The sequence below is a fragment of the Triturus cristatus genome, chromosome 11, assembly GCF_964204655.1.
Source record: "Triturus cristatus chromosome 11, aTriCri1.1, whole genome shotgun sequence".
NCBI lineage: Eukaryota > Metazoa > Chordata > Amphibia > Caudata > Salamandridae > Triturus > Triturus cristatus.
Genome location: NC_140594.1, coordinates 878,177,553 through 878,198,398, shown reverse-complemented (window position 1 = coordinate 878,198,398; position 20,846 = coordinate 878,177,553). Strand labels below are relative to the sequence as shown.

The 20,846-nt window shown below is 45.2% G+C and overlaps 1 protein-coding gene across 1 annotated transcript in view; it reads right to left on the bottom strand.

Annotated features, from left to right (window-relative positions):
* The window catches only part of LOC146785572 (uncharacterized), a 1,291,145-nt gene extending 1,270,623 nt beyond the window's left edge, over positions 1 to 20,522 (bottom strand). The window contains exon 1 of the mRNA XM_085633472.1: positions 20,366 to 20,522. Coding sequence (XP_085489598.1) covers positions 20,366 to 20,375 — 10 coding nt within the window. The 5' untranslated portion in view covers positions 20,376 to 20,522. The remainder of the gene's footprint in view (positions 1 to 20,365) is intronic.
* Between the last annotated feature and the right edge of the window lie 324 nt (positions 20,523 to 20,846).

The following is a 20,846-nucleotide window of genomic DNA, read 5'->3' as shown; positions in this document are numbered from 1 at the left end:
AATCTACAGCTAGTCACTTTGCCAAAAAAAGGGTCATTTTTCACTGCAAAACCACGTTGCGTTTTGCGCCGTTTCCTGCCGCGGGCACTAGGCCGACCCGCACAAGTGAGGTACCATTTTTCTCGTAGGACTTTGGGGAACGCGGGGTGGGTGGAAATTTGTGGATCCACGCAGATTCCAGAACTTTCCATCACAGAAATGTGGGGAAAATGTGTTTTTTTTGTCAATTGTTTACGTTTGCAAGGGATTCTGGGTAACAGACCATGGTGAGAGGCAGTCAGGTCACCCCATCCTGGATTCCCCTGGGTGTCTAGTTTTCAAAAATGTATAGGTTTGCTAGGTTTCCCTAGGTGCCGGCAGGGCTAGGGTTCAAAAACTACAGCTAGACTCTTTGCAAAAAAAGTGTAAATATTCAGTGTGAAAATGTGGTGTGTTCACCTTAGGTTTTGAGCCACTTCCTGTCGTGGGCACTATGCCTACCCACACAAGTGAGGTACCATTTTTCTCGGGAGACTTAGGGTAGTTCAAATTTGTAAAGCAACTGTTATTACCTATTGATTTTTGATGCTTTTCTCCCTTCCAAATGAAAGACATTGTGTAAAAAAAAAGTCATTTTGAAAAATGACCAATAATTGTCATGCAAATATGAGTATTCCCAATTTCGAAAATGTGCAAATATGCACTGTTTCTGAACTCTGTAATTTGTTCCCATTTCAGAAATACATAGGTGACTTTCATACCGATTTTTCCAAGTATACATTTTCCCACAATAATTGCTATATACCCGGACCAAAAAAAAAAACCATCACAAAATGCTGCTCATTTTTCTACTCTGGGTTCGTTGGGCTCTTGGTGAACCTACAAGTCCTATATGTCCCCACAACCAGGAAGGTCTACCGGATGTAACGGTACATTGCTTTCAAAGAGATGTCATAATTCGAAGAAGTTACAGGTAAAAACGTTGACTCAAGAGGCTGCTTTTTTCAACAAATTTTTAATTTTTCCTATATTTGCCTGTAAATTTCTATAAAGAAACCTTGATGGATCTACGCAAATGACCCCTTGCTGAATTCAGAATTTTGTCTACTTTTCAAAAATGTATAGCTTTCCAGGATCCATTATTGTTTTGTTACCCTTTTCTACCGTTAACTGGAAGGAGGTTGAAAGCACAAAAAATAGCAAAAATAGGGTATGTCCCAGAAAAATGCCAAAACTGTGTAAAAAATGTTGGTTTTCTAACAAAAGTCTGTCATTCCCTAAAAGCTGGAGAAATTGTGATTTCAGCCCCACAAACCCTTTTTTGATACCATTTGCAGAGAAAAACCCAGAAGCTTTCATTTGCAGCCCGTTTTTCACATTTTTCACAAAAAAAAAAAAATTGCTGTATTTTGACTAATTTCTGGGAACCCTCTAGGAGAATCCACAAACCCTGGGTACCTTTAGAATCCCCAAGATGTTGGAAGAAAAGGACGCAAATTTGGCGTGGATACCTAATGTGGTCAAAAAGTTACAGGGGCCTAAGCGCGCACTACCTCAAATAGCCCAAAAAGGGCTTAGCACAGGAGGGGAAAAGGCCTAGCAGCGAAGGGGTTAAGAAAGGGGAAAGGCAACACAACTGTAATTATAAATAACATTTCTGTTCTGACATCACTTTGCTTGCTGTCAGAAAAAGCAAAACGTTGTGAGTGGGCTTGTGTAAAGTATGTTCTATCCGTGTATAATTTAGCATATTACACAAATTTCACGAATTACATGAAATGTGCAAAATGTTTGCAAAATTGTCACCATTCCATATAATGGCAAATTCTGTGCAAAGTTTTTCCACACAACTGTGTTAAACCTTATCCCCTCGAACCAGGATGCATACACTCGTGGAGAGAGGTTGCTCAAGATACCTGTGAATTGTTTTTCGTTTAGTACACATAATGGGATATTCTCAAGAACGTGTGATAATCATCGCAAAATTAGCTTAACGCAACTTTTCACATCGCAGGAAAATAACACCGTGGTAACATGGTATTCTCAAGCCGGCGGTACCATGCGATAGGCTCACAATAACGCATCAAATGTCCACGATAAAGTCAACGCGACGCTGCAAAAATACAAAACAGAAACGCGAAAAAAGCTGCGATGAGGCCAATCGCGATACAAAAATCAGCGAAAATCAGCGACAGGCCTGCAATTCCCACACGTCATGCGGGAAACTGCACTATAAAAGCAACAACAAAAAAAGGGAGAAAAAAAGAAACTGCGTAGCACCATGGATGCTCCCGGACCGAGTGCAGAGGCCAACGTGAACCCCACAAGCCCCACAGACCACCAGCAAGGAACCTCGTGATAGGGAAAGGCCAAGGAGAAGAGGAAGAGGCAGATGGGGTGCAGTCCGCAGGAAAATCAGATCAGCTTCACAGAGGTGATAGAACACTACCATCCACTGAACGTCAATATGACAAACGTGAATGCAGTCAGAGTGTCGAGGAGGTCTATGGAGGAGAACAAGAGGCGCTGGCATGTGAAAATCCAAACCAAGCACAAACCCGCTGCCAACAGGAAGGCAGCAACGGCAACTGGATGTGGGAGTCTTGCGCCACAGGAGGAAATGGAGGCCACAGTCATCAGGGTGGAGACGGCGCAAGGAGTTGGGAGTCCGGACACAGCTCGATAGGACCTGACACAACATCAACAGGGTGAATAACGAACAGGAACTGGGGGGACAGGGGAGATGGGCACAATGGCACACATGCACGACGATGTGTAGCACACTGCGCATCCACAATGACCCTGGATCGTGTCCCTGATCCCTGTGGAACACTGCAGCACTCACACATAGCAAAAACAGCACATCCGACGACAATGTGGTACAAAGTGCAACATTGACACTGCAGAACAGAGGACACAACTGGGTCCGCTCATGCGCAGAAACAGGCCAATCACATCTAACATAGCAGGAAACTGTGACATGGAAATGTACGTGTACAACCTCACATCCGTCATGTAGTCCAAATGTCCACTGTCCCGCATCAAATATTCAGCACCTCCCAAACAGTCACAATGTACATTGTCATACAGTCTGCATGCAAACTAGAACAATGTGCCAACATGCATGTCAACACAATGTCAACATGCATCTCCCCTTCAAATTGCAGAGGACAAACAACACCTCCAGCAGAGCAGACCAGACTACTCATCAGTGATGCTGTAGAGGACCACCACGCCTTCAACACTGACGCCCTACAACAGCTCATGGACATCTTAGGCAACCCACCCCGAGGAGCAGGGCAGTCAAGCTACATAGAGGAGACCCCAGCCCTGCACACAGCAGGAAGCACCCGCCACCACGACTGGTTCCCAACACTTCACCTCGGCACACATCGCATTCCAATGCCAGGTGTCTGGATGCCAAAAGGAGGTGGCCGAACAGGTGCAGGTGGGGTTAGAGCTCAGGGAAGCTGAACTAGATCACATACGTGGGTGTTCAAGTCCCATCAGGGACCACCTAAATCCCACAAACGAGACCCACACCTCGACAGAGACACATGCATGTGACCATTTCCTGCAATGAACCACACCCAAAGCCCCAGAATCATCATTCACACCCACACGCTGGACCTCCATACGACGGCCCAGTCCACTCCTCTCACGTATTGAGTGGGTGACGACATAGCTACATGTCCAAGACTTACCCGCTGCCAGCAGTGACATGGTTCCTTCCGCTGTACACAGCACTATGTAATGTTGTAGGCCCAGGGGCCTTCATGCATATATCATGACCACACGGACACACGCAGATAGTTTGTGGAAGTGCTACGGGAACATGCGCCCGGCCCCTTTATTGGCAGGGTCACATGTACAGTGGCGCCTGTGCTGGGTGTGTGTGGGGTGAGTGTAAGCCAGCCCACATGGAGTGGTTGGTGCTGGCTGCAACTTGAACAGTGAACACTATTAAAACAGAAACACAAAACACCAACATTACAGAGACAACTGCGGAGCATCATGGTGGGTGCCGGAGCAAGTACAGAGGTCACCCAATCTGCAAACAGAAGTGTCTGTGAGGTTGAGCGCACTGAGGTTGGGGCACTAGAGCTGAGTGTGTTCATGTGAAGAAAATATCAAGGATTGTGTCCCTTCGGGAAATTTCTGATGCAACTGCAGTGGGGTGTGTTACACCTGCATCATCTTCCTCATCATCATCCCAGGTCTCCCACACAGCCTGAGGTGACATTGATGCGTGAGCTCTCCACAGCACACAACTCATTCAGAAATGGTACATGAGTCATGGGGCACTGAGTTAGTAGCACCTGGAGTGCTGAGCAGAGTATCAGGCAGATGATGGCATCCACGACAGGTGTGAGCAACTCTGATAGTCTGGCAGTAAGACACATTCGACTCTGGGAGTTGGCGTCTAGAGGTGGTCCTGGCGGTGGTGGTGTGTGCCTCCTGCGGTGATGCGACATCCGGGCCGGTCAGGACTCGATTTGATGTGTGAGCCCTGGTGGACTGCATTTGAAGCCGGAGGCAGTGGACAGTGAAGGGCCACATACACGTGGCTTTGATGACCCAAGGTCATCGTCTCAGAGGCCATCCAATATCTCAGCAGACAGGGTCCCAGACTTGAGCTGCACCGAATTAGTGGCCCCGTATGCACTGCGGCTGGCACAGGCACACCGCCACGGGACGGTGACTTGTGGTGCAGTGAGATAGGGCCACGCGAGCTGTGCGGGTCCTCATCGATGTCCAAGGTGAATGTGGCGGAGGGTTGCAGGGGACAGTGGAAGGTGTCCTCCAGGGCATGATGCAGAGGGTAGAAGCCGTCCGGAAGTGGCAAATGGAGGAGTGGAATGCTACAGTATCACCAACATGATGATGACAACAACCCCCAGTCCATACACTCAATCGCCACCAAAGTTAAACCAGGAAGTGTCCATGGATGTCAGGGAACAGACTTAGTGGCACCGGAGCCGAAAGAGGATGCAGTCTGCGATGAGGCCTGTACAATGATATCAAATCTGCCAATAATGAATCAAGACTGAGTTCTGAAAGTGTGACCTACTCAACTGCAGTGTATGCCTGAGGCAGCGATCAGCGCGGTCCAACCGCTGTTCAGCAAGCTCCTCCTGGAACTCTAACACATGACGTTAAAATGGCATGTGGGGGTGACTTGTGGTTGATGGGGGTAGAAGCAGCAGAGCTGAGCGGGTGTTCAGTCAACGATGAGGCCGTGTCCTGCCTGGTATGGACTGGATTGGATTGGTGTGAGGCCTGCTGGACCGCAGTGTAGGCCGAAGGCATAGTCATCAAGGGCCCACAGTCACGTGTAGGTGAGATGCTATGCACAGACTTGGTGTCACCACATCGAAGGGAGTATATTGATTTAAACTCTGCATCAATGTGTGTACTCGGACATTGTATGATCAAGACTCAGTCCCAAATGGGTGACCTACTCGACCACAGTGTAGGCCGGAGGCAGCGGTCAGCAGGGGCCCACAAGCACGTGTCGTCGGCTTGCGATGCACAGAGTTAGTGACATCAGGGCAGATGTTGGTAGTGCTCGGTCAACTCCGTAGAGATGATCCTTTTTTCCTCCAGATTGAAACGCATCTTCCTCTTACACCTCTCCTAGCGTGCAATGATATGAACTCTGCCATGATAAAATCAAGACTCAGTTACAAATGTGTGACCTACTTGAGCGCAGTGTGGGCCGAGGGCAGTAGTCCGAGGGGGCCCACAGACACTTGTGGTTAGAATGCCATACAGAGACTTGGTGGCACCACATCGAAGGGAGTATAGTGTCATCAAATCAGCCATGAATATGTACTCTTTCACTGTGTAATCAAGGCTCAGTTCAAAATGTGTGACCTACTTGTCCACTGCGTCTGCCAGTGGAGTACGTCAATGAGAAAGGAGGACTGCGGGCCTTGCTCTAGGAGGCCGTGATGGTCTGAGCAGGCTGCCAAGGTCGCAGGCCTCGGGCTTGGAGGTTGCATCGGCACATGGTAGGCCCTTCCTTGACCCACGACGGTGTCTGCAGGTGAGCAGTGATGCCTGGCTGCGTAGGGGCGGGCAAGCAGGTTCGGGGACTAGTAGCCCAGGGTACAGCAGGCCCACAGGATTTCAGGCAACTCCGCTCACGACGACGGCATCAGCCTTGTGGCGGGGTGAGAGACGCCGCCCTGGCAGGGACATTGGGCATTCCCGAAGAGAACCACGCCCAGTGCTACATGCTTTTTATTCACACCCCTACGCTGGCCTGGCATACGTCGGGCCAGCCCACTCCGCTCACGCTTACAGGGGGGACATAACAGGCTACATTTCCGCGATCTTCCCCACTGGCTGGGGTGACATGGTTGCGTCTTCTGTACACTACACTCCATACACCAGCGGTGTATGTCGACATGGATATTGGTGTGGCCTGCATACTGCAGTCTGTCCAGCACATCTCCGCCACACTTGGCATTGTGTATCTTCTAATTCATGGGTAACTTGCCTCCTTTGCACACGCCTGGTTCCCACTGTTGTGTTTTGATTTTGATGTCCGTACATAGGTTTCACTGAATCATGTCCTTATATAGGCACAATTCGCATTGCCCTTATTTAGGCATAGAATGCCAGTCCTTATTTAGCCATTAGCCATGCTATCCAAATACAGGCATGGTCACCTACATCCGTCCATCCCACATCACAACGAGTTCTTAGAGACCAGACCCGTAAGCCATTGGGACTGTCCCTAGCTAGGATTATTGATTTCTCCAAGAACGCATTTATTATGCATGAACTACTATTCCTTAGGGGTTCATTCATGACGTCTTCCTCTGCCCCACTTTACGTCAATGCTTGCATTCCTAAGCACCTTCCAGGTATAAATATATCTTCCCTTACCATGGCAAGCACGGCACGGCACAGCTTGATACGGCTCATCACGGCAAGTTGGGAGGGAATTCGAGTTCTCGCCTGATGCACTGACCAGACGCTGTCATCCCTGCTCGCAGAGAATCCAGCTTCCAGTGTTCTGACTCCCTTTGCGAGCTGTTGGAGTTTGAGATTCGGAAGGAGATTCCCACCTATCTCATTCTAAGGTATGGAGCTGACTAGAACCTAGAGGGACTCTTGGCATATAAACTTAATATATACCATACTATAGAAAACAGCACCTACTTCTTTCTTTGTACTACACTTAGGTTAGAACTGGGGTAGAACTATTTAGAAGCATCAGACGAGTATTCACTTTTTAGCCTGTGTTATTTATGTATGTATATATGAATATATGTCATAGCTAAAAGACAATGCTACTGCAGTATTATTTCTTCTTACTGCTTTCGCTGTACGTATTATATCTTGCTTACTGTCTAATTATTGTAACTGCTCATGTCTCTTACACGAGAACCAAGACTGTTCAATATATCCTTTTATTGAAACGCCAGTCCATCTATTTCTGTGTAACTCTGAAGAAACTAAGCATGCACGATTGACTGAGAGAAACTGATATCTATTGTTTCCACGATTCTGAGACACGTTCCGATTCTGAAGGAAACAAAGTTGTCATGTTTATGCGGTTGTCAGAAACTACTCCCTTCTTTTTTATTCGAGAAGTTTCTAGTGACCTCTGAGTTAGCTGGCACATAAAGTAATTAACTTTAATGTACTCGATAGATGCATACTGACCTTAGTCCTGTGCAAAAACTATAGTGTATATTATTCCAATGTGCAGAGCCTATAAGGGAAATAGGAACTACACTACACCACCTCTCCCCACAATCTGCTATTGTGTGGCTGATGTGCCATGCCATTGAAAGCTCATGTACATGGCTAGCCCAGGTTGACACAGTAAGTTGGGCTGTTGTGTCTGGTGGGTGGGCATGTTGTTGGGCATGTTGTATGTGAGTTTGTAACGTGTGCATTCCCAGTGTTGTGAGTTGCATGTTTGTGGGGTTGAGGTGCGTGGTGTGTTCATTTGGTACTTGCCAACGAGCAGTGCATTTCCATGGGTGCCATCCTGGTAGCGCTGGATGATGATGGACTGTCGGTAGAAGTGGTATCATACACACTGCCTGGGTAGTTGGCGACAACGTTAGTGGTGATTCCCCAGTGGTCAACTGTTGTCTGCATATTGATGGACTGCGTGTGCTTTCCGTTGCAGTAATTGTGTGCAGTGTCACCAGGGGGCACAAGTAGGACATGTGTGCTGTGGATTGCCCCAACAAGTGCGTGAATCCAGCTATGGCGCATAGTCATTGCTTGGTCTACAGCTGTTCCTGCTCATTGTGGGGGACGTATAGGTACTGGGGTACCAGGCTGATGATGGCATCCAGGACAGGTGTGAGGGACTTGGATGGGGCTGGCTGTGAGACTCCTCCGACTCTGGTGGTTGTTGGTTGGGAGGTACCAGAGGCCAACAGGTGCAGCATAGCGAGAAGCTTTGTCTGAGGTAGGATGTTGGTTGTCCGCTGTGTTGGTGCCATCAGCCTGTTGAGCGATGATGGTTAGGATGGTTGTCCTTTGAGCCTGTAGTGGACAGTGACATTTGTCTGGTGTTAGGTCTGTGAGGCTGGTGCATTTCCTGAGGGTCCGCTGTCTTTGTCCACGCTGCCTCTGTGGTAGTCCAGGGGGGCCCGGGGGGTGGTGGTCCTGGAGGTGTTGGCGGTGGGTGTTGTAGCCCTGTTGGGGCTCTGAGCTGCATGATCAGTGGCTCCATGACATCTGTTGGTCTTCAGGTGTGGCTGTGGTCTGGGCTCCCTTTTCCGGTGCCGGTTGTCGTCCGACTTTGCACCAGGTCAGAGCAGGTGCTAATTTCCTGTTGCTAACGCGCCTTATCGCATGTTTTGTGATCTTATCGCCGATCTGGCTGATTGAGGATGTCGAGGTGTGGTGTTGTCGTGCCTTTTTGCTTGGGAACGCCTACTCTACATCTCATTAGCGATAGTTGCCGCGGTCATCTGTGGCGATGTTTTTTGAGGATGCTATTGCCGGAAAACTGGTGATATCAGCTGTTTGCACCAGCTTGTGAATGGGGCGATAAATGTATTGCGACTTTGGCTACGATAAAGTGCCGATAACTTGGCGATAGGTCCTTGAGAATATGCCCCACAATTTTATGAAAATTATTCATTTGTACTGGAAAAGATAAGATTTTTTTCTGGAGTTTGCACTTCTTGTCAACTGGCACTTGAAAGCTTAATTAAAAGGTGGAGTCTGTTACTGTAAACTCAATTGAAATTGTTATACAAAACCTTTTTGCAAGAACGCTCAATAAATATGAAATTAAAATCAGGCATATGGGGCTAAATTACGGAAACTAAAACCAAAAATCGCAATCAGTCTTAACTGGGCTTCTGGACGTCCAATTCGGAGAGTGACCATATCACTTTTATTACACACAGCAAAAGATGGTTTAAGACTGACCTACAATCACTGGCTAATGCCTTAGTTTTTCACTGTTTCCAAATGCATAGAATTGTATTTTTTATTTCTACAGTTTGGATTGACACATTGTTAGAATTAAGGACCACAATGTCACCAGAATAGTTTTGCCCTCAAGCACTGAATGAGGGATTAATGAGTGTTCCCCTGCACCATAAGGAATAATATATCACTTACCATATATAAGATGGATATTTCGAGCCACCTCAAGTAAGCTTGATTTCTGATATCACTATAGTCACAGAATGTTATGGTGACTTGTTAAAGGTAGCAAATATGGTAGAGACACCTAAGTAAGGTAAGGCAGCAAGAGTATGAGACATACAATATCTGATTCAGAAAATTGCAGAAATCGGCAAATGGAAATGCAAGATTAAGGGTAAAGACCCTAAGAATAAACTAAAGAGATCATTAGAGTAGACATAGGTGTTAGAAATGATTAAAGGAAATGGGAAAGATTTCTGTTTTTGAGTCGTTCAAAAAGCTGATATATAGCAACCCAATTCAGGTGTAATGCATTGAGAGACAAAATGGTAGTCTAGTGTGGATGTATGCAGTAAAGAAGGAAAAAAAGGGAAATATAGTGCTGTCGACTTTTAAAATCAAATGATGTGATCACAAAAATAAAAGTGATAAAGCATACAGAAGATGCCAGGCTCTAAAATACAACTTAGAAGAACTCCTTTAAGGTTTAGACAAGATCAATACGCATTCCAAAATTTGGAAACGTGTCAACAGAGTGACGTGGTTTAGCTAAACTAGATTAAGTGATTGTAAGTAATCACAAAGAACAGAGAAAGTAGATTTGGTAATGATATTAAAGGGGGGAGATAGATCTGGAACACCATAATAGGAGACCAATTATTTTTCCTGTGTACATAAAGGTAAGATAGGATACTCCATAAAGTAACCTGGGAAAACATTCTTGACTTTACTGACTGTCGTTCATAAAAAAAGACTCTAGCCAGTGTAAATGGGAGTTTAAAGTGATGTTTTCTTCCCTAGGGTTTAGAGCGCTAGAGGAGTACGAGATGGTATACATGTTAGAGGAAAGCTAGGGTATAACAAGATGGAATAACAGTTGAAATGAAGGACCTTTAAAGAGATAAATCAGGTATCTGACAGGGAGCTTTCTGCGCAGTTGACTTTGGCCTTTTCTGGTGTTCCAAGGAACTGCTGTTTTCCTTCTGGATTATCTGGGCCTTTGCTTGTGAGCTAAGAGGCATTCTTCCAGAGAAAATGTTCTGTCTAAATGCCTGTGATGGCCTTTTTTAGGAACTTCAGACAGACCATTATTCGTTCTGCTGTCTTTATAGCATTTCTCATTCTGCCCCACTTCATATAATGTCAACACATATCACAAATGGCAAGTAAGGACCAAACCAACGGGGACTTACTTTGTAAGCTTTATACATATTTTAAGTATTTGATGTCTTCAGTGAGTCGTCTCACACTCCAGCATCAGACCTTCTTTATAATTTGTGCATGGGTACCTATACTGTGAGAAACCTACAAGCTGGGAGAAAAGTCCAATTGGTCGCACACTGCCCCACCTACCAGCGTGTAGCCCCAAAGAATTGTGGTCCCTGAAGTCAGCGTCGGCGGGTACGCCTATGCCCGAGTCTTGAGTGCAAGTAAGTGTAGCGTTAGCCATCCCTGGACACGTGTTTCGAGGTAGTTGCCTCTCGTCAGCAGGGAGTAGGTGAGTGTGTAGGGTTGCTGTGCAGGCTGCTAAAATAAGTGTTCTCAGGTAAAGTACCTCTCGTAGCGCGCAGGTGCGTAACCATGAGCTCGTCAGCTCCACCGGCTCAAGGAGCCTGAATATTAACAAAAGTCCAATTGGTCGCACACTGCTCCACCTACCAGCGTGTAGCCCCAAAGAATTGTGGTCCCTAAAGTCAGGGTCGGCGGGTACGCCTATGCCCGAGTCTTGAGTGCAAGTAAGTGTAGCGTTAGCCATCCCTGGACACGTGTTTCGAGGTAGTTGCCTCTCGTCAGCAGGGAGTAGGTGATTGTGTAGGGTTGCTGTGTAGGCTGCTAAAATAAGTGTTCTCAGGTAAAGTACCTCTCGTAGCGCGCAGGTGCGTAACCATGAGCTCATCAGCTCCACCGGCTCAAGGAGCCTGAATATTAACAAAAGTCCAATTGGTAGCACACTGCTCCACCTACCAGCGTGTAGCCCCAAAGAATTGTGGTCCCTGAAGTCAGCGTCGGCGGGTACGCCTATGCCTGAGTCTTGAGTGCAAGTAAGTGTAGCGTTAGCCATCCCTGGACACGTGTTTCGAGGTAGTTGCCTCTCGTCAGCAGGGAGTAGGTGAGTGTGTAGGGTTGCTGTGTAGGCTGCTAAAAAAAGTGTTCTCAGGTAAAGTACCTCTCGTAGCGCGCAGGTGCGTAACCATGAGCTCGTCAGCTCCACCGGCTCAAGGAACCTGAATATTAACAAAAGTCCAATTGGTCGCACACTGCTCCACCTACCAGCATGTAGCCCCAAAGAATTGTGGTCCCTGAAGTCAGCGTCGGTGGGTACGCCTATGCCCGAGTCTTTAGTGCAAGTAAGTGTAGCGTTAGCCATCCCTGGACACGTGTTTCGAGGTAGTTGCCTCTCGTCAGCAGGGAGTAGGTGAGTGTGTAGGGTTGCTGTGTAGGCTGCTAAAATAAGTGTTCTCAGGTAAAGTACCTCTCATAGCGCGCAGGTGAGTAACCATGAGCTCGTCAGCTCCACCGGCTCAAGGAGCCTGAATATTAACAAAAGTCCAATTGGTCGCACACTGCTCCACCTACCAGCGTGTAGCCCCAAAGAATTGTGGTCCCTGAAGTCAGCGTCGGCGGGTACGCCTATGCCCGAGTCTTGAGTGCAAGTAAGTGTAGCGTTAGCCATCCCTGGACACGTGTTTCGAGGTAGTTGCCTCTCGTCAGCAGGGAGTAGGTGAGTGTGTAGGGTTGCTGTGTAGGCTGCTAAAATAAGTGTTCTCAGGTAAAGTACCTCTCGTAGCGCGCAGGTGCGTAACCATGAGCTTGTCAGCTCCACCGGCTCAAGGAGCCTGAATATTCATGGAGCACAATGCTTTGGGGTAACACGCTGGTAGGACGAGCAGAGTGCTGCCAATCGGATTTTTGTTTATATTCAGGCTCCCTTGAGCCGGTGGGGCTGACGAGCCCATGGCTATGCACCTGCGCGCCTTGAGTGATACTTTACCTGAGAATATTTTTTGGCAGGCTACGCAGCAACCCTACACACACACCTACTCCCTGCTGACGAGAGGCAACTACCTCGAAACACGTGTCCAGGGATGGCTAACGCGACACTCATTTTCATTTTAAACTTTTGGCATAGGCGTACCCGCCGACGCTACTTCATGGACCACAATGCTTCGGGGTAACACGCTGGTAGGACGAGCAGAGTGCGGCCAATCGGATTTTTGTTTATATTCAGGCTCCCTTGAACCGGTGGGGCTGACGAGCCCATGGCTACGCACCTGCGCGCCTTGAGCGGTACTTTACCTGAGAATATTTTTTGGCAGCCTACGCAGCAACCCTACACACACACCTACTCCCTGCTGACGAGAGGCAACTACATCGAAACACGTGTCCAGGGATGGCTAACGCGACACTCATTTTCATTTTAAACTTTTGGCATAGGCGTACCCGCCGACGCTACTTCATGGACCACAATGCTTTGGGGTAACACGCTGGTAGGACGAGCAGAGTGCGGCCAATCGGATTTTTGTTTATATTCAGGCTCCCTTGAGCCGGTGGGGCTGACGAGCCCATGGCTACGCACCTGCGCGCCTTGAGTGATACTTTACCTGAGAATATTTTTTGGCAGCCTACGCAGCAACCCTACACACACACCTACTCCCTGCTGACGAGAGGCAACTACCTCGAAACACGTGTCCATGGATGGCTAACGCGACACTCATTTTCATTTTAAACTTTTGGCATAGGCGTACCCGCCGATGCTACTTCATGGACCACAATGCTTTGGGGTAACACGCTGGTAGGACGAGCAGAGTGCGGCCAATCGGATTTTTGTTTACAAGCTGGGGGAACTTGGGCATTGAACCATGCCTCAAGCATCAGTCCAATCTGACTCTAAAAAAAGATGTGCTATTTCTCCTTCACACTATATGCCCTGAAAAATCGTTTTTTTAGGTCTCGCTGAGCCCCAGCCCATGCGCTGGCTCGGAGAGACATTTTGTAGTTGGGATTTTTAAAGTGCTGCCTGTGGCCTAAAGCTTGAGTGCACGTGAGCGTGCACGCGCGCAGCTGGCAATCACTGCTGCGCGCGCACCACTCGCGTGCTTGCCACACAGCGCTCCCGTCCAAGCGAACGCGATCACTTTCGCTTTGATCGCGATCGCTATTACTTTCGTTTTCAAGGCCGCGCGGCCGTTACTTTTACAGCCGCGCGGCATCTGGGATGCATAGGCCAGAGTTCCCGCTTATCCTCTTTTCCACCCAGAGGGTTTATTAATCATTCCCAGAGCAAGCTTGCTTTTTTTTCTTCTTCCTTTCTACTTAATTGGCACTGCTCCGGCCAGTCCACTCTTTCAATTTATATTTTATGCCATTTCCATACATGTGTATCTCTTTGCATTATGTGCATGGACTCACGCATTAATATTACTCTAATACGAACGCTGGCGCGAGTTATGGATAGATGGGTGTACTTGAATGGTTGGACCACCGGAAAGCTGACGGTCGTCCTCACCTAAGATGGCTGACTTGTTGTGTCAGCTTGTTGTGTCAGCTGAGCTGCCTGGACAGCTCCGAAACTTCCACAACCAACATGGAAGGCCACTCGCATCTGCAGCGGTGCGGAGTCGCAGAGAGACAGCCTGTGGTGCTCTTCTCCCTGGTCTTTTCTCCGTTCCATTCTGTTTCCACTGATTTCCTGTCATTTCAGTAACATCATCATTTCATCCACTTACACTCTTTATTTTTGGCAACCCCACAATCTTTTCTATATTTTTCTCCATTTGGACTGCCCACACATCTTCTTTTTGTCTTTCGCTCTTCTCCCTGTCTTTCGCTCTTCTCCCTGCTATGTACACATCACCATTTAATTCTATAACGCAACCTCAATGTTGCCACCTCGGACTGCAGCCACTCTCACCAATATCCTCTTATTTTCATTTGAACGTGTAGCTTAAAAAATGTCAGTATGCGCACTTCCTTTCACCCACCTTTCCCCAACACCTTCAATCAACTCATTTATGAACCTTCGTTTTCACTAGCGTCCTCTTTTTCTTATACGCTCTGCCTCACCGATTTCTTTTTGCACCCTCATTTACTTCACCATTTTTTCACTTGCACTTCTTTCACCAGTATTTTTTGATTCATGCTCCTCCCGTTTAATCCTCCCCTCTGTTTCTACATATACCTGTCGCCTTTTAGACATCCCTCTTTACCCTCTTCTCATTCAGTTATTCAGTCTTTCATGCTTCATATTTTACCGCAATTTCTATTCTAGTTATTATTACTTTCGTCCTATTCTTTGCTCCTGCCGCCCAGTCAGTTTCAATTTCTCCATTGTGTTTACCCTCGTGTTTATGCTGCAGTCAACGGCGATTTCAAGAACCTCAAATACTGTGATGATTTACTTTAATTTCGGAGAACGTTAGTTATACAGTTGTTGAACGAAGTGTTGTATTCAAATTATAATTTGGCACATCTAGTCAACAAGTTCTAGCATGAGCACTATGATTGTATAATATAAAACTATAGATACAATTGTGAATAGCTCTTCTGAATTCGGTGTATTTTGTTCTCTGTATACAGTAAACTATACTCTGCTGCCTACACCCTCTTTGCATAAGAATCGATTTGCAAAACCTGCTGTTGGGCTAGTGGAAGTTCAAACCTTCGAAAGGCAACAGATAGTATTATAAATGGGTAACAATTAGTTATGCTAATGTTTTTTTGCATATCGCTTCTAAGTGGTATCAGTTAGACTAGAGTAAAGCTTGAGTTAACTCTGATGTCATTCAGAGCGCCAGGTTAAAAACATCACTGTAATTCCTTTGTGACGCAGCAACAGTTGTTCTGTGACCCCCCTGTTGTTTTGTGATAGCAGTGAATTACTGGATTTAGAATATGAGAGCCACGCCTAGTGCATAGAATTATAGATGGGTAACAGTGAGCTACGGGGAGGTCAACATCCCTGTTACTAACAGTACCCATCTGTTATTCTATGTAAATGATAGAGGCTTGCTGTGGCACAAACCATAACAAGCATTTACAGTGCAATAGGTCTCGCATTTACGCGAGTTTGAGCTAATCACATTGCAAATAACAATGCCTTTTATTTGTGTTTTCGTTTTTCAAACATAAATAAAAGGCATCGTCATTTACAATGCCAATAGCTTAAACTCGCGTAAATGCGAGACCTATTGCATTGCAAATGCTTGTTTCTTTTACTTGAAGGCCTGCTCTATGCTCTTGCTTTGGGATTCCTGCACTGAGAATCCACTATTATCAATGACATAATCACCAAACAAGCAAGAACACTCTAATGCCAGTTTGCGCAATGGTCACATATGGAATTTCTGTGGTGTGAATGAGAAATTCCTATCTTGCTAATTGTATATATGCAATATTTTGTGACAGGTTTAACTTGTTTAGATTGAGATTAGGTCCTGAGATGTATATTCCAGTGCTGTTGGTGTGATGAGTGGCAGAACTGGTTTTAAGCCAGTTCTTGCTCAGGCAGCATAAAATACATATTTAAAAGGTTATGTTTCTTCTTAAGTTATCAAACTTTGATTTCATCAATAAATCTGATTTTAAAACCTATGCAGCTAATAACTTTGAAGCATTTTTCTAGGCCTTTCCAAAGCAGAGTTAAGAAACAAAGATTTTAATCTCACCTTTGTCTGTTAGGGAAAAGTCTAGCTTGACCTACTTAGTGAAATATTTTTTTGGAATGTATTTCATTGTCAGGCCACATTAATCTCAATATGTGATGTGCCCTATTTTTATACGTTAAAACCCTGCCCTGTGGGCTTGCAAGGCACACTTTAGGGGATTTATCAATTTATATAAAAAAACGCTGCCCCTACAGTAAAAATGCAGTTAAGCATGCCATGAATCACTACAATGTATTTAAACAGCAGCCTAGGAGAGCACAGTGGTACTCCTGGGAGAAATATATTTTTGGCACATGTTTGGGAGTTTAAACACACACTGCTGCTCACATATGACATTTAACTTTTCATCACATAGGCGCTCTTAAGGCACGGCCTACAATGGTTTTACAACTGGTTAAATAAGCCAAATCAGCAGTTCCAATGTACAGCACATATATTAGAGGGGAAGCACGGGCACTTTTCTACCATTTAGCAGTGGTAAAGTGAACAGAGTTCCAAAGCCAGTAAAAGTAGGGTCCAGAAAAAGATGAAAAGTCTGGGGAATGTGTACAGAAAGGGTGAATTTGTTGCAAGTGCTTACATGGGTGACCACGCCATTCAAAAACCTAGAGGTTCTACTGAAACGTATTTCCCTCTAAATAGTGTTCATCGCTTCCATTTCAACCCAAAACCTTTTCCACTCCAGCCAGTCCCTCTCTCCCCCGTCTAAACCATCCCAACCCCACAGGCTCCTAAAGGTCTCCCTTCACCATTCTGAAATTGTTTGGCATCTCTCCATCCTAACCAGGCCTGTGCCACAAACCTGCCACAAATCCCCAAATTCCTCTTGTAAGAGCAAAACATAGGTTGACAACACATTCTTCAAGCAGTTACAAAGAAAAAGAAATGTGACTTGTCTCTGTGCAGACTTGAATAAAGCCCTTTCTATATTAAACCCCAAATCACTTTTCACCTCATCTGTTATGTAATGAACATAGCAATTTAGGAGCATGAGTGCAACTGTCGAGTTTGGAAGGAGGCTTATATGAAGAGTCTGACAGTTTCTTTAGCAAATCATTAGCCTCTAGTGGGAAAAATAGAAAAATGCAAAAATGCATGCCTCCCTTAATGACTTTCTTCATAGCAGAGTTCTGAAGGTACACTCTTACATTTAAATTTTGGAATTGACAAAAAAAATGAAAGTGGCCAGCAAGCCTCTGTTGATTTTCTACTGGTGGCTTTACTAGCAAAAAAAGAAAGGACCTTTGTTTCTTTGTCTTCCTTGAATTTTTAAATTAGCAAGCTCATGGAGTAAGTAGATCCCCACATAAATTAGAAGAGGTAATCCCTACTAAAACTTTGCTTTGGACTTCTATATCAAAGTTCTATGGATCAAGCCCAGGAAAAACTTTGAAAAGAACTTTAGCCATGAATCCCTGGTGATTATCACCTTGCTCTCCCTATAGAATCCTGAATCACGTAAGATTTGAGAGATGCCTATGGCTCTCTAAGTCTGAGCCTTCGTCTTCAAAAACACAAATGGATTCGGATTGAGATGTGACCAGACACTCGAGTCTCTACCAGATCTTCCAATCCAGTTCTTCCAATCCACTCTGCTGTGCCTCTAGTTTATCTACACATTCTTAAACATTCTTAAATATTGACTCCTAGGGCACTATCTGCTGCAATAAGGACGTAAAATGTTCCATATGCGCTAAGAGGAAATCTAAAGTTTTTTAACCGTTTTGCATTTGCAATGCTTTCACTAGTTATGTGTTGTTAAATCACTAATAAACTGAAAAATATAATTATTTTCCCCACTTTCACGGCCTACACCGGGTCCCTGCTCCAACCCCAAATCACCAAACATTTCTGCTGTTCCTTTCTCTAAGCTGTCATCTCAAGAGTTAGAACCCCTTGTGGGAGACTTGTTTCCCTTCTAAGCTGAAGGAAGGACCTTTCCAGCTAGTAAGCAGCTGTGGGGGTTATTGTGTATGAAGCCCCTTCGCTGATCCACCCACACCAGCGCCCCCAAAGAGCTCCTCTCCTTGCATGGTAGTGAGACCAGACATTAGCCCAGCCATCCCTTCAAACAGAAGAGGGGAGCCATCCTATTTGCTGCAGCCCAGACCAATTTCAGCCAGCCACCAATCAGAGAGAGCATGACAGACTGGATGACATCCATCGACCCCCTTGCAGGCCACTGTCAGGGGCCATCCCTACTAAAGGTGGGAGTGAAACTTATTGTGATGGGCAGCTAAACAAGAAGGTCCCACTCTACCCACTCTAGCCCTTTAAATTGTGGTACTACTAGTGTTGTTTTTTTCAATTCTATTTCAAAATTCCCTTTTTCGGCTTTATTTTATTTTTGTGGATTTTGCCGCTCCAGATCCAAGTGTGATTTGTGGCTTCACAAGAGCTTTCTAGGCGGCAGCAATAACCTACATCTCAACACTGGTGTGCTCCCAAACATTGCCTGATAGAGTTTGAAACCCTATTGTGAACGTTTTGTGAGGATCTGGAACGTGTCGGTCGATTTTACTGCATCGAGGTTTCTGCCTTCCTCAGGAATTCACAAAGTACATAAATATACATCCAAGTAAATGTCATAAATACATTTGAATCGGCAAATATCAAACCCGTGCTATTGTGAAGAATTTGAATTATAAAAAGTAAATGTTGGAACATGGTTTGCAATTTTAGGATTTTAGTGGTGCATAAAATCATCAAGTCACAAAAACAGTAAGTAAGAAAGTAAATCTCAAATATGTATGTATAACGGAGCTATACGTTGAGAATATAGTGCAGAGATGTTTTATTGGCTAAACAGTCAAATATAGAAACAGGTCTAGATGAATTACACATTTCTAATTGACAAAACTGTAAACATAAAAAATGATCTCCCTGTATTTCAGTTCCCCTGTCAGTAAACATTTGCAGTGCAAGTTGGGGTAAAGCCAATTGTCAGTACAATGAAGTGACACACTTGCATGTTTTTTCAGTGAATTCATTTATATGAAGGGCATATTTCTTTATATTTAGAATCATAACTGGCACAAATGTGTAATTACAGTTTTCTTACCAATTTCATGAGTTTATATTTTAGACAAACCACGTGTGTAATTACTAATTATGACCTTCGTGGCATACATACAAGGCAAGGTGATATTTTTAACCTGGCGCATGACTTAAGCTGGCATGCTCAAAGATCTATTGTAACAATATGTCTAGGTGTATCAAGATGGCTTCACCGTGTGTCCTGCTCTGACAGTGGTTCGTGTGGATGTGAAGGTACAAGTTTTACAAATATTCTCAGGGAATCCAAGTTTATCTCTTGACATAATGCAGTTTGTGGGTCTTTCAAACACTCACAACTAAAACAAGTAGCACTCTAGCCGAGAGAATGTATGCACCTGTTATTCTGTAAAAAAAATCTGAAATATCCACAAGGAAGCCATAAGAACGCCCTGTAACATAGACACGTTGCCATTCCCTTGACATCGAAAAACGGACCACAAATTTACGAAGCAATCCAAGATCTAAGAATTACATATTTCAAAGCAATCACACGGCCAACTAAATACTACACCGAACAACAACCAACATTGGCATCCAATTTGGCAAACTGTTGATGACTTTCTAAAGCAGCAGATTCGTGCCTAACATCGTGTTGCCTTTCTGCAACATTTTAATGAAACTTTAAGAGATTTTAGCCAAAAGTGCGCAGGATTTCAGTATCAACAGAGCAAAGATCAGGAAGACAAAATATCTGCATTGACAGATTAGAGACAGTCAATAACTATTCATAGAATCACCCACAGGAAGACACAAGAAATGTACCCAAAACGAAGTGATTATATGACATAAAGCACCCTCATCTGGCAAAACAAGCAAGCAACCAGACAGAACAGCGAGAAAGAAGGAATCCGTTTGATCTGGTGGACTGCCCTTAAAACATTACTTCTCCATGGGCAGTTGACTCATGATTGTCTTTAGAACATCTTTTTAAGGTATTTATTTCTTAGCTGAAATCGATGAAATAAAAGCGCTTGTCCAGACAGTGACTTTCCACATTGTAAGTATTCTTTTAAAGGTACACTTACCCTGACTCATGACGGAAGATGGAATCGGACAGTGGAGTCCCTGCCTCCTGGCCTCTGATGCCAGCTGCTTGTCTGATTGATTGCCGGCAGACTTCCTTGCCACCTTCCCTTCACCGCAGACGGCCCTGGGCGTGGTTCCGTGGCCCTCTCACCCTTTTCTTTTTCGCGTGTTCTTGTTTTTAGCTTTTCGCTTCTTGACAGCGTTGCTGACAACAGTAATGCCTGGGTGCCTCTCGCTTTGTGTATCCCGTGAACGTAAAGTGTTGCTAGGCAGTAACTAGAGAGGTGTCTCCTGCCTTGCAAACTTTAGCGGGACACGTCAGAACTTGATTACTGTTCCCAAAAGAACACGGCCTTTCCTGCTCCTACAACAAAACGATTACTCCTTCTTAAATGAACTTCAATTAAAAAAAAAAAAAAAAAACTCCTAGAAAAATAATTTGCAAACAACTTAGAAAGCGGCATGCTTTACTTTTCACTG